Genomic DNA, 15175 nt, shown 5'->3' with positions numbered 1-15175 from the left:
TTCCACTCACTCTTTTCAAATGCCACAGTTCCAATGCCCATACTTCATGCCATATAGCTGTAATGGCAGGCTTCTGCACTTTTTGTACCTCATTATTCAGGGAGATTAGGGCACAGATGTGTATATATATATATATATATATATATATATATATATATATATATTATTTGTCAAACATTATAACAATCTTTTATTTTTACAATATAGATTACATTTCATCTATATATATATTTAGGTTTAATATCTCTTGTTTAATACAGAAATAGGGTTTAATTTAGGGTTAATATCATTGTTTTCTGTTTGCTTCTCTATAAAATAAAGTATAACGTATAATATAACATTATTTAAAATATTGTCAAATCACTTTTTGGAATTCAATTTTAACCAAATTATTTGGTGTGATGTCACACAGCTACCAAATCCAATGCTGTCTTTCCTTTTACAAAGTGATGAATGTTGATTGATGCTATCATAACCGTGGGACTGTTCTTTTTTTAATATAGCTGTAATCTTTGTTATAACCTGAACAAGTTGCAAAAATAAGCCTGATGGGAGATAAAGTATGAATTACCTGTGACATCTCAACCTAAAGCCCCAAATAATATGTCAGTGTACACATTAGACGTGATGATGACCCATGCGATTTTTTTTGTATGGCTGTGCCTATTGTCTTTTTTTGATTACCAGGGGCTCATATGAAACTCAGTATCCTGCTTTTGTCTGATAAAGAGACAGAGGCAGCATACGCCATCAGACACCTCCGGGCTGACTGACAGAATGCGATACAATCCTCTTACACGCCATCAATGAGCTCTACACTGACCTTCTGATTAAATAAAAGCCAGAAGGAGAGAGCGGGACAGAAGTAATCAGAGAAAGGGACAACACTGGCATCTCCAGCTTTCTCCTAAAGGCCCCCCTCTACCATATTACCTTATCGGCCCCAGACAGCAATGTGGATTAAGCCATAGGCAAGGGACCAGCGGCAGAGAGGGGAGGGCGATGGCAGGGTACATGTAGGTGACCTTGGCCTGGTCATGAGTCCAGTCCCCCCCCCCCCCCCCCTTTTTTTTTTATTCCTCTGGAGCCCTTTCCCTGCCCTTGAATGGGAATACCCCTGGCGTCAAAGCTTCTTCTATATTAATGGATTGCTGCATGCATTAGTCCCTTTGGTGAAAAGCAATCATAATGAAGGGAAGAATAATAATATTCATTATGATAAGCTGCTCCAGTAATTTATGTCATCTTGTGCACTTAATGGGCCGATATGTTTTATAATATTGGGTAATAATAATATGTAATATTAGGGTGATTGCACAATAACACACTGTGACCGTTAAGAGGGTTAACACAAGGGGTTGCACCAACTAGTAGATTAGTTGGGTTGAAGTGGTGGGTTGGTGTCGACTAGCAGTGAACATCAAGAGGAAAATTCCTCGGTCCACAAATTGCGCCCCAGTGTATATTATTTTTATTTCATTTCATTTTCCTTAAAAATTGTTATAAAAAAATTATATATACACTACCATTCAAAAATTTGGGGTCGGTAAGATTTGTTTTTGTAAGAAGTCAGGTTGATTTACACCAGGGCTGCATTTGTTTTATTTAAAAAAACAGTAAAAACAGTAATATTGTAAAACTTTATTACAATTCTAACTACATTTTTTGTCATTCATTCCTGTGATGGCAAAGGTGAATTTTCAGCATCATTACCAGTCTTCGGTGTCTCATGATCCTTCAGAAATCATTCTAATATGCTAATTTGATGCTCAATAAACATTTCTTATTATCAATGTTGAAAACAGTTATTTTTGTGGAAACCATAATTCTTTAGAATTCTTTGATTTAATCGAAAGCAAAACACCATTCATCACAAATAGAATACTTTTGTAATATTTTAAATACCTTTGCTGCCACTTAGTACAATTTAATGCGCCCTTGCTGAATAAAATAAAATAATATTTTTAAATGCTCATGTATAAATTGTTCTATATAATATTATATTTAATAATTACCTGTAATGGCAAATATATTTGGAATTATGTGAAAGTGAAAGCTTGTTGAATTTGCAAGAAACAACAGCAAGCAAACTGCATATTATGAGTCATTTGAATTGATAAACATCTGCAAATTAATTACTTGCACTGTTCACTAAATCATGTCAAGTCAACTTCTTCAAGAATGACTTTGAGTCTCATGTGTGTTGTTCAACAGGTTTCAAACTGAGGAAAAGGAGAATCATAAATGAGCCCACAGGTGGAACAGGGAATTGCCCGCACCTGACTGAGGCAATTCCCTGTGAGGAACCCAGTTGCTATGATTGGCTGCTGGTGAAGCTGGAGGAGTGTGTGCCTGACAATGACAAAGTGTGCGGACCGGGAACCCAGAACCCACAAGTACAGTGTATCAACAGTGACGGTAAGTGACACGTACACCTTCATGGTCCTGATTCCATCCTTCATAATTATTCAAGCTAATTAAAAATCTTTGCCTGAATAGATTTTCTATTTAAGGGTCATGCCCAGGCGTGCACTGTGTCGAATGCAGCAACAAACCCAGATTGTTTTGTTCTCGTACAGCTGGGTCCATTCTTGAACTCTGTCCATAGGGCTTATGTTCTGGACTCATGCCCAATGCCGTAATTGCTGTTTTTGCACAGGCGGCTGGTAGGACTTCTCTATTGTTAGAGTGGCCAGAGGGGAAATTCAGAGCAATCAGAAGTGGCACTGCTGCCTTTTAGTCTTCTAAACACAAAGCCACATGTGCCGAGGCGGTCTACCGTCTAACCATCCCAAAGGCACGAAACTATCCAATAGCTTTTGAATGTTATTGGCTTGACTGCGTACAAAGAAGCTAGGGAAACCAACACCAGCACCATCTGTGAGATCAGAGAAAAATACTGTTTACCTGGGGACAAGCACATGCCTGGACCTGTGACCAATAGCTGACACTGATGCCTCAATATACTGAAAGAGCGGACACCAGGGTTGGTTGTAAAACGTTTTTGCTTTAACGTCTGTTTTTTGGACATGTTTATAATGTGCATTTTGTTAAAGTGCCCCTATTATGCTATTTTAAAGGTTCCTAATTTTGGAGGTCTCCTGCAATAGGTTTACATGCATCCAAGATCAAAAAACACTTTCATTTTCTGATAATATACATTGCTAGCCTGGAAATCCAGACCTAAATCTAAAAGATTAATGGTCTGGCGTCGACTAATGAAAATCGGCTAGCTCGAGGGGCGGCACCAAGCATGCATTTGAAAATTTCGCTGCACGCAATTGGATAACACTACGACCAATCACAACAATAAACCCCAGCTACCAGCGGAGCTAACCTTATTAGACATTCTCTGATTAAACTCTTACCGTATCCGGTCGGCGAAACAGCAAAAACGTCCTTCTTGCAAAGGAACGATTCGAGCGGCGTCTTCTGTTCCTGTTTTAGATAAAAAGCCAAGTCTAACTCGTTCATTGTAGCGGCCAAAGCCGTTTCAAACAACTGGTGTTCATCCATAGCCAATCTTGCAATGTTTACTAATGACTTCGACGTCACAGCGCTGTCGTCATCCGTTTAGCTCGCCTCAGGCCCACCTATATCAGATAACCCAATGTGATTGGTGCAGCTCAGATCGAGGGGCATATTTAATGAGCATCATTACTCGACACCAGAGTAACTCGCTGAGCAAATTCAACTTGTGCTCTCGCGAGAACTCTGGATTACCAGGGTAATACATTGCAGCTTCACCTCTTTTCTCACAGTGTCTAAAACACTTCAATAAAGAATTAAGTATCTTTTAACCCCTCCTTTCCGAGAGCATGCTCTGCTCTGATTGGTCAGATGGCCTTTGTAGGAAGTGAGACTGGAATTATGACAGTATATTTCGTAATTATGGAAGTGTGACAGTATATTTCGGCAGTTCAGAATCAGTTCATAATTTTAGGATACAATAACTGTATTTGGTGTGCACTTTGATCTTAAAAATTTTGCAGACCTTTTACTTTCACAAACATCTATACTACACACTACATGAAAGGTCATTTTCGAAAAAGCATAAAATATAGGGACACTTTAATAAAATGTAATTGTTCAAAAATATTTTTATATCAACCCCCATAAAATCCTCCACCATCTCCATACGATTTTATTTTAATTTATTTTAAGTATTTTAAAAGGTCAAAAAATAAATAAATGAAAAATTTTCAACATTTTATTCTACAACAACAAAGAAGTAAATGTTTTTAAACAAATACACTACCGTTCAAAAGTTTGGATCAGTAAGAATTTACACTTTTACATTAAATTGATCAAAATAGACAGTAAAAAAAATGTATAATGTGAAATATTTCTAATTCAAATGAATGCTGTTCTTTTAAACTTTCTATTCAAGAACCCTGAAAAAATGTAATAGCTTCCACAGAACATTGATAATAATAAGAAATGCTTCTGGAGCAGCAAATCAGCATATTAGAATGATTTCTGAAGGATCATGTGACACTGAGGACTGGAGTATTGATGCTGAAAATTCTGCCTTTTCATTACAGGAATAAATTACGTTTTAAGATATATTAAAATAGAAAACAGTTACTTCAAATGGTAATTATATTTCACAGTATTACTGTTTTAACTTTATTTATTTTTGATCAAGTAAATACAGCCTTGGTGTGCATAGGGGATTTATTTTTAAAACAATAGAAAATCTTACCGACCCCAGACTTTTGAATGGTAGCATTCACAAACAAACATGAAGACCATAAAGCACACATAATCTAATATTGCTTGAGGTTGGCTTGAGAGTTATTACATTGTTTGAGAAGCTTTTATCCGAAGCCACTTATATATCTAATTATGTAGAGCTGGAAAACATCTCGTCTGTCTTGGTTTTGATCTATGTTATTTATAGAGCCTATCACTTCATAGATTTTTGAGAAGTGAAATGACCCAGCTATGTTGTACTAACAATTTCTTTTTAATGGGATTTTATGGATGAACACTTCTCTCTGGTTGATGAGGGAGCAAAATTCAGTGCCGCCAACCTGATTCATCCGATCTAATTCATTTCATATAATAGAGACTAGAGCATAGCTGAGTGAATATTAAGGAACGATGTGGAAAGCCTGTCTCCAACATGTGGAAGTAAAATAGGTTCATTCAGTGAGCTTATCAAAAATAATTAACCTTAAATTAATGTGGATATGAGGGACACGTAGGATATTCACTTTTTAAAATACAACCGGCAACTCTGTGACTTCTTTCCTTATTGTTAATGTCTTGTCTGGATGTGCGACACGACTCGGCTTGCGTTAATGAATCAATTATGAGCGGCGCACTGTAATTGTATTTTACATCCTCACATTTCGCTCCTTGTTCCAGTAAATTTCAGTGTGCGGACATGGCAATTACTGCGACATTCCAGAACCTCAGCATTCACATCGCTAATGAGGACTCGGGGGAGAGAGAAAGAGAGCGAGAGAGGCGGTGTGTGTGTGTGTGTGTGTGTGTATGTGTGTGTGTAACTCAATCAGTTTTGCAAGGCTCATAATCAAGCATCCCATTCACACCAACTGAAGGTGTCATACTGTCTGTGCCTCAGCTGTCACCACGGAGATGACTGACACCCCCCACCCCCCATACGAACCTCATCGCCTAGACAGTTACCTTCCTTAACATGTATATTCATTAAACAGTTCGATGATTCATTTATTAACTGAAGAAACTGATCACCCTGTATTAACCCTAAAATGCATAGCTAACTTTTCTCCTCTTAAATATACTGTATATGTGGGTCAAAGTGGTCCGGCATGTATAAATATGAAGCAAAGCACTGCTGATTTTGTCATTGATATGGTAATTTAATGATTTGGGCTGCCGTTTGTGGGTCAGATTTTGTCTGGGGACCCAAATGCCTTAATTAACATACCAAATATGTCATTCCAAACCTGTATGACTTTCTTTCTTCTGTAAATGAAAAAAAGAAGAAAATTTGAAGGCTGTTTCTACTGTACAAAACAACAACGGACCCCACTGACTTTCATTATATGGCTAAAATATCTTCTTCTGTGTTTCACAAAATGAAGAAAGTCATTTAGGTTTGGAATGACATGAGGCTGAATAAATTATTTATGAATTTTCATTTTTGGGTGAAGTTGTGAGTGCAACAGTCAGGTTCCGGAAGTAAAAACTAAAGATAACCTTACGAGGATATTCAATGTTATTTGCTGATGTTAAATGCGTCAGCCCACTTTATTTCAACTTAGTTTTATAACAGTTGTGTTTAACAGTGGAATTTGTGGTGAAAAACTACATTACCCATGATGCTGTACAGAAAATTCCACAAATCAGAGAGTCAAAACAAGCACAAAAAAAAAAAGATGATAATAATATATATATAATATATATTTAAATCCGTATGGGAGAAATAAATGGAAAAATTCCTCTGAAACCAATGCCGCTGAAAAGTTGGGCGGACACTGTCTTTAATATTGCCTATTCTCTGCCATTACTGTACATTTATAACAATAAATGACCAACATATACAATGTAAGAGTTTTAATGTAATACCTTTTAATGTGAAATAGACAAATACGAAAACTGTTAGATCACATGATCAAACACCTGTAAATTCAGAAAGTATCCATTTTCATCCAATTATATCCTTACATATCCTTACACCCAAATGAATAAATAGTATTTGAATGCACTATAGAGAGTGCAGAATCCAAAAACTGAAAGAAACAAAGGCCATTACTCTGTTGCTCCCTAGCCACAGGCTTGCTGCAACATGTTGACCCATTTAAGTCCAGATACCTTGCTCTAGTGAGGAATAATATGATTTGTTCAAGGTCACCTCTTTCTTTGTCCTGCCTCGCAGACGGGTAGATGGTGAATATGTTGTTCTGGCACCGGCGCAGAGGCGCCTGTATAAGTGAAATTAACTCTGTTAGAGTCAGTCTGCATTTAGCTGAACTCCCTCTCTCCCTCATTAACTTTGAGAAGAGTAGCGTGCAGCCTCATCACAATGTGACAGCGCTCAATAGACGAAATGTCAGATGCTGTCTGCTTCTTTTCCATCAGGGGACAGTCAGACGCAGGTGAGGTTTAACACATCTGAGATGTATAAGGGCTAGACGTACAGCTGATATTACGTTTCCCCCAGCATGTTCTCATTGAGTTATTCATGAGGACAGTTGATTTGTTTTTCCTCAAGTCTGAAGGATTTGTGAGGAGTGCCTTATGTGTAGGATTTTATTTTATTTTTTATTTTATTTTATTTTATTTTATTTTATTTTATTTTATTTTATTTTATTTTATTTTATTTTATTTTATTTTATTTTATTTTATTTTATTTTATTTTATTTTATTTTATTTTATTTTATTTTATTTTACCAGCTAATGATCAGCTTAGACTGGTTACTTTGTTCCAAAACACAGCTATCAGCTTAACATGGATATTGTATGCTCTATAAATGTGGTTGTGAATAGATTTATTTATTTTTTTTTACTGTATTTTAGTGTATTAAGATCCTCTTTGTCTTGTTTTTCAAATTAAACCTCTAAAAAGCAAATGAATGTCTGTAATGGACTGTAATGATTTTTTCCTGGTGTGAAATGCTTCCTCTTGGATGTGTATCAATGCCAGCAGTGTGAGGAAGTGCAACTCTTTCCCACCCCCAGTCTCAACGCTTTCTCCTCATTGTTCCCTAGTGCCTCCCCTCTTCTCTCAATTATTGATTCCTGTTGTCTGGTGCTGATGAGAATAGATCTGTTGTGTCCCATGGGGTCATGCAGTGTCATCTGACTCAGTGGGTTTTCTGTCACTTTGGGCTCTTTTTCAGGGTGGGGTTCGCCGATCGATTTAGGGGCTGGTGCGGTGCACGATCCACAGAGGGGTTGGTGTCCAAAACTAGGTCTTTCAGATGACCTCTATGAGCAAATTATGTTTTTTCTAGGTTTTGTTTTTTTTTGTTTGGTTTGCTTTGTTGTTTTGTTTTGATTGTTTTGTTTTAATTTTGCTTGCTTTGTTTTTTTTTTTTTTTTTTTTTTTGGTTGTGCTTTTTTATGTTTGTTTTGCTTTGCTTTGTTTGCAAAAAGTAAGTTTTTGCTTTGGTAGTGCTTTTTTATGTTTGTGCTTTTAGTTGTGCTTTTTTATGTTTGTTTTGTTTTGCATTGATTTGTTTTTTGTTTTTGATTGGTTGTGATTTTTATGTTTGTCTTGCATTGCTTTGTTTAGTTTTAGTTTTGTTTTGTGGTTTTTATGTTTGTTTTGCATTGCTTTGTTTTTGTTTTGTTTTTTTGTTTGGTTGTGCTTTTTATGTTTGTTTTGCATGCTTTGTTTTGTTTTTTTTGTTTTGTGATATCTTTGTTTAATTAATGAAACAAATCTTAATCATCTCAAGTACTCATAGTCATATGAGCACGTCAGAATGTTAATGATACGCAGTTGCAGTGGATAAATTGGCTAGAATTTCATGTGATTGCAAACATCTCCGGATCATCTCTTTCTGTCATTCACTTATAGTTATTTTACTTATACTCTGTTATACTGCTTTATATTGCAAACTTTTAATTGTGATCATGTTATTTTTATTTCATTATCATAATCATAAACAGACCGGTGTGTAGCGCAAATAGTTTTACCGCTTACAACACTTTGTTATTCTTAATTATTTACCTATAGGCTTATGAATAGAATCAGAAATCTCACACATAAAAAAAGCTTACTTTTGTGTTGCAAAATAAGGTGGATAGGGGACATTAAGGAAGTGTCCAGCCTTATAAATGTAGTCTTGGTTCTTTTGAATGTGATCAACGGCCCTGTTTGTGCATATATATACTACTGTTTAAGCAGAGTGTTAATGTGTAAAGGAGTACGTGTGAGTAAATGTGTGTGTGCTTTTTTCCTTAGTGTTTTTGTGCACAGTCTGGAAATGAGTAGATTTGACAGCACTTGGCTGTGGATCACATGCACTGTATGAATTCTTTGTGTGGTTAGATTTATGCACAGTGACGTGTATTAATGTTCACACAATTTAACACCGCATCAAATGAATTAAGTTTCCCTTTTAGAAACCTGTTGGTGTATTTTTTTTTTTTTTTTGAGGATACAAAATTTGTTACACTTTGCCCTATCATTGTGGTTTCTAATTTGTTACAGTGTGACCTGTCATATTCATTTGGTTGCATATCAGCGTACACATAATGTTTGCTAGTCCATTGGCATCCTTATTTAGGATGTGAGATTGTAACAGGCCCCGTGTTTTGCTGTTTCCAGGTGAATACGTGGACCGGCAGCTGTGTCGGGATGCCATCCTTCCCATGCCTGTCCTGTGTGAGGTGTCCTGCCCTAAAGACTGTGTGCTCAGTCCCTGGACTTCCTGGTCTCTGTGTTCCAACACATGCTCAGGGAAGAACACCGAGGGCAAGCAGACCAGAGCACGCTCCATTCTGGCCTACGACTCAGGGGACGGTAGGGTTTTTACCATTATCCAACCACTTATACCCCGTTTCCACCAAAATGGTGCAGATTCTTGTGTAAGAGCTGGTGCTCGGACAGGAGATTTGCGAACGTCTCTTAGATAGAACTAGATTTCCACTGAGCCGAACAATGATGTACCTTAGTATGTTACTACATAGTATGCACATTGCAGTTATTGTTTATGAGACTTATGAGTGTAAAAAACACATTTTAACATGGAAGCAATTTAATTACGCATCTATATGATATCACAGGCTTCTTTTGATGCAACAGTGAGAAGTTAAATTAATAAAATTCATAATAATCAGTTCAAACATATATGGGAATAATATTTTATGGTTCAAAATGTATGGTCAGTAAGATTTTTTAAGAAAAGTTTATTGTGCTCACCAAGGCTGCATTTACATGTTAAAAAATACAGTAACATACAGTAATATTGTAAAATATTCTTACGATTTAAATTAACTGTATTTATTTTAATATATTTTAAAATTTGATTTTCAGCATCATTACTCCAGTCTTCAGTATCACATGATCCTTCAGAAATCATTATAATAGGCTGGTTTGTTGCTCAAAAACATTTATTACTATAATCGGTGTTGAAAACAGTTGTGCTGAGTAATATTTTTGTGACAACAGTAATATTTGTTTTGATGATTTGATGAATAGAAAGTTTAAAAGAATAGCATTAATTTGAATATATATATGAATATATATATATATATATATATATATATATATATATATATATATATATATATATATATATATATGAAGAGTTCAGATGCAAAAGCCTCTAAGTGCCATCTGAAATTTTCTTCTAGAATGATCATTTTTGTCAAGCTTGTATATTTAAGTTCAGTAATTTCACTTAAATGACAATAAATAGGTCATTTTCATTGCCATTTAAGTGAAATTACTGAATTTAAATATAAAATTGTATATATATATATATATATATATAGACCCAGAGAGTTTTACTGAAAACATGTGTGACATTTTTATTCAGCAATTTTGACAACAGGTCACAGTCGATTTTTCTGACCTGCATCTTTCAATTTTCCTAGTTTACCATAAAGCAGTGGTTCCCAACCTTTTATTATCTGAGACCCCCTTTTTCCCAAGAAAATATTTTAGGGTCCCCCTTCACATTTAATGATATTATCGCTCTTGTTGGCTAGCAGCAAGGATGACAAAATATGTTGTTTTCAAGCAAACGGTAGGCTATGTTTATTACTATAACCAGATATGTTTATGCACAAATAATAGCCTATAGCCTAATATTGAAAATACAATAACAAAAACATCAGTGGGCCATTTGTAATTTAAAAACCTAAGCCTAAGAGTAGCCTATAAATTGTCCCTACTTGAATCGCAATAAAAAATATCAGTATTCACACTGGTGTGTAGGTTAAAACAAAAAGAATGAATATATAGGCTATTACAAAATTACTGCTGTCTGGGACCTCAATACTTGCATGTTATTTGTGAGGCTTTATCAATAAGTGTGAGGATCTGCTGGTCGTGAGTAATTTGCTCAATGCGTGGAGAGATCTTTAACAGGGTAAGACATCTTTATCATCCTCAAGGGTCAGTCTGGCCCATATGTATTTGGTTTTTAAGGCTGTCATGGTTAAAATCCCATTTTTGGTCAGCCAGGCCAGGTAATGGATAAAATGAGCTAATGTAATATGATCGTTCTCCTTAAAGCATGCATTCCTTTTTTTTGCGCTATAGCGATCGTTAATAAACATGCGTTTGTTAACAGAATAATGCGTCTTTTGGAGCCGGAATTACTTCTCTGTGTTTGGCTATGACGAGTCACGCAGGTTAAGTACCACTACTCCGCAGCGGCGGCGATCCGAACCAGTGTTAAATAGTCCCAATATAAACACTTATTATAGGTGTATCATAGTGATTCAGAATAAGAAAAAAAACACGGTTTGGAAGATGGATTCATGATGAACTCGCTCATTATATACATTTTGTACATTTTTAACATAGAAAAAGTTACGGACGACTTGAATGCTCATTACTCAAAACTTTTCAAAATATGACACGACCCCCCAGAGAGCTCGCCGAGACCCCCTTGTGGGCCGCGACCCCCCTTTTGGGAACCACTGCCATAAAGCATTGCTTTACTTGATGCACTATGTGCAACATGAGCTTTCTTTTCCTCAGAGCATCCAGCTGAAAAAAGTGTTTAACATTATAGACCTTTCTATGATTCATATTTTAATGAAGTATTGAATCGTCTAGAGGTGCAAAGGTTTTGCAAAGGTCTCTCCAAAGATTTCTGCTTCCTTAGATATAATCACTACCGTTATTTTCTACGGCTGTGGATTTATATCCATGCAGATTTTCAAGTAGACATGAGCAGATTATGAATATTTTATCGCATATACCTCCCTTATGTTAGTTTAACTTTCTTCCATGTGAGCGGCTTAAAAACGCCGCCCATAACAAGGTAATAAGGGTCTCTGAGCATTAAGTGATTCAAACCTCAGGTGAGCTCAGGCTGTAAGTGTGTATCTGATGTGTAATAGACTGATGGATAAGTGGTTGCTTTGGGCTAAAACCTCTTCCTTCCCTCCACCACTCACCAGCCAGAAATCCATTTCCACAAATATGCAGCTTGAGGGAACAGGACTTGCACTGCTGACTGAGAGCAAATCGGCTTGGTTTGCTCCATCATTTTTACGGTCATTCTAGTGCTATAATCAAAGGCAGTGTGTTTGGTGCGTCTGTGGAGTGGGATTGCTTTATATATTACAGTTTTAGCACAAATATATGGCCACATATGCGCAATGACGCGTTCTGCCCTGTGGCGAATTGTGCTACGTGCTGTGGTACTCTATTAGCCTTCAAACGATGCAGGAGACGGTGCACCGAATTGATGACAAGCGTCTGAGAAAGCAGATGTGTGCTGACAGTAGCATGAAGTTTAGTATATCCTGTTCTGCTTGCCATCTGCCTCTGTGTGAATTATGGCGAGAATAGCATGAAGCAATGGTCATTTCGCTGTCCATGTTGTGCATGAAGAATGAACAGGAGGAACACCTAGCTGTCTCAGTAGGAATAGAAATGTACAATCCCACTCCAGTTACCTCATTTTAGTCTATGGAGTATATAGGTTGTGAGGGCCTCATAGAAAAGAGGTTCCAAGAGCTGCAAAATGGGTGCCAAGGACAATTTGAAAGAGACATTTGTTTTTGTTTTTTAGAAAGAAAAAAAAAGGTTGCAAAGTAAACATGTAAACTTAACTGGATAGTTCACCCAAAAATGAAAATTCTGTCATTAATTACTCATCCTCATGTCTTTCCAAACCTGTTCATCTTCGGAACACAAATGAAGATCTTTTTGATGAAATCTGAGTAATTTCTGTCACTCCATTGACAGCTACGCAACTACCACGTTGACGCTTCAAAAAGTTCATAAAGAGATTGTAAAACTAATCCATATGAATTGGTTTAGTCAAAATTTTCTGAAGAGACTCGATCCCTTTATATAATGAACATATATCATTTAGGCTTTTATTCAGATTTTAACATTGATCAGCGAACATAAACAGAAGCTCAACCAAACTTGCTTTGACGCGCGAGAAAAAACCTTTTGTAAAAGCTCAAATGTGCTGAGTAACACGAGAATGAACCTCATTGGTTCTTGCGGAAGCTCAAACACGCTGCGTAACACGAATGAACCTCATTGGTTCTCGCACATCAAGCGAACATGCATGAGCTTCCGTTTACCACAGCTGATGTGTGATTTGATGAATGTTTATATGTGAATAAAAGCCTAAATTAAATCTGTTCATTATATAAAGCGAAATTTGAACTAAACCACTCAATTTATATGGATAAGATATATGGGGCCCTATTTTAACGATCTGAAACGCAAGTGTCAAAGCGCAAAGCGCAAGTAACTTTGTGGGCGGGTCTTGGCGCTGTTGCTATTTTCCCGGCGGGATAAATTACTCTTGCGCCTGGCGCAAATCTAAAAGGGGTTGGTCTGAAGTAGCTTCATTATTCATAGGTGTGGTTTGGGCGTAACGTGAAATAAACCAATCAGAGCGACATCTCACATTCCCTTTAAGAGCAGGCGCGCTTGTTCTAAAGCGTATTCCTATTATAACGACGGGTTTGCCAGGCGCATGCCAGGAGCGTTCACAGCCGAGGAGACCGACGTTCCCGTCAGGGACGTTGGGGATGGAGAAACACACCCAAATTAACTTCGGTTAAACAGGCGTATGATAATTTGGGTAAATGTGTAAACTAGATGTATGCTTTTATAATAAACTGTCTATCTATCTATCTATCTATCTATCTATCTATCTATCTATCTATCTATCTATCTATCTATCTATCTATATCTATCTATCGTAATAATGTATGATTTGCAAAAATGATAACTGCTGCGTCTGTGTGTAGATGAGAGAATCAAAGTGTATGCGCGTTGTGCACACGCTACATTGATTAAGGCCAAGTATGCGCCCTTAAAATAGCATATGAATAACATGCGCAACGCGCCACTGACTTTAAACAGTTTTTTCGGTTAGTGGCGCAATTGTTTTCTAAACCTGTAAAATAGCATGAGGGAACGTTTGCGCCGGAACACGCCTCCTCTTTGCGCTGAACCGCCCCGGGGACCGCAAGTGTATTTCTTAGTTAACCGACGTGCGTCTGTGGAGGGAAAAGTCCGCTTTGCGCGGGTGCAAAATAGGAATGATACATGCGTCGGTGTACAAAGTCAATTGCGCTGGGTGCAAGATAGGGCCCATGATCTCTTTATGAAGCTCTCAGATTTCATCAAAAAGATCTTCATTTGTTCATTTGTTCACTTGTTTCTGAAGATGAACGAAATCTTATGGGTTTGGAACGACATGCGGGTTAGCAATTAATGACAGAATTTTCATTTTTGGGTGAACTATCCCTTAATTTGATTCATATTATTTGAATTAAAATCATTGTTAAAGGGATAGTTCACCCAAAAATGAAAATTCTGTCATCATTTACTCACCCTCAAGTTGTTCCAAATCTGTATGAGTTTCTTTGTTCTGCTGAACACAAAGGAAGATATTTGGAAGAATGTTTGTAGTCAACAGATCTCGGTCCCCATTGACTTCCATAGTAGGAAAAAATATATACTATGGTAGTCAATGGGGACCGAGATCTGTTTGGTCACAAACATTCTTCCAAATATCTTCTTTTGTGTTCAGCAGAACAAAGAAACTCATACAGATTTGGAACAACTTGAGGGTGAGTAAATGATGACAGAATTTTCATTTTTGGGTGAACTATCCATTCATTTGATTCATATTATTTGAATTAAAATCATTGTTAAGATTATTAAAATAAATGTAATATGTTTGATGTTATATCGTTAACAAATTTACAAAATTTGATATTTCAATTTGCAATCTTTTGAACAGTAGTATACATCTAATATGGAAAATATTTAAGATATGACGTGGCTAGATCCATTTTATGTTCTTCATCTGACTGTAACAATTATAAAATAGTTTTTTAATGTGTCAAATTATTTGTAAACAATTTGTCAGTTATAACTTGCAGCTATAATGGTTGCAACCAGTTGAGGCATAATGATGCTAAATCAAATGTTTGGTCTCAAACTCGTAAGACGTATTTTTGGGCAGGTTGTACATAACTTGCAATTACATAATTCAGTTTTCAAGTCCCGTGG

The 15175-nt window shown here is 36.6% G+C and overlaps 1 protein-coding gene across 1 annotated transcript in view; it reads left to right on the top strand.

Moving 5' to 3' along the window:
- Positions 1-15175, top strand: part of thsd7aa (thrombospondin, type I, domain containing 7Aa) — a 129668-nt gene that overhangs the window by 71929 nt on the left and 42564 nt on the right. The window contains exons 6-7 of the mRNA XM_084423264.1: positions 2215-2418; positions 9272-9466. Of these exons, the coding sequence (XP_084279390.1) occupies positions 2215-2418; positions 9272-9466 (399 nt within the window). The remainder of the gene's footprint in view (positions 1-2214; positions 2419-9271; positions 9467-15175) is intronic.

The sequence above is a fragment of the Rutilus rutilus genome (genome assembly GCF_951802725.1).
Source record: "Rutilus rutilus genome assembly, chromosome: 11".
NCBI lineage: Eukaryota > Metazoa > Chordata > Actinopteri > Cypriniformes > Leuciscidae > Rutilus > Rutilus rutilus.
Note: the sequence above shows the minus strand (reverse complement) of the source record. Positions and strands in the feature narration are given on the sequence as shown.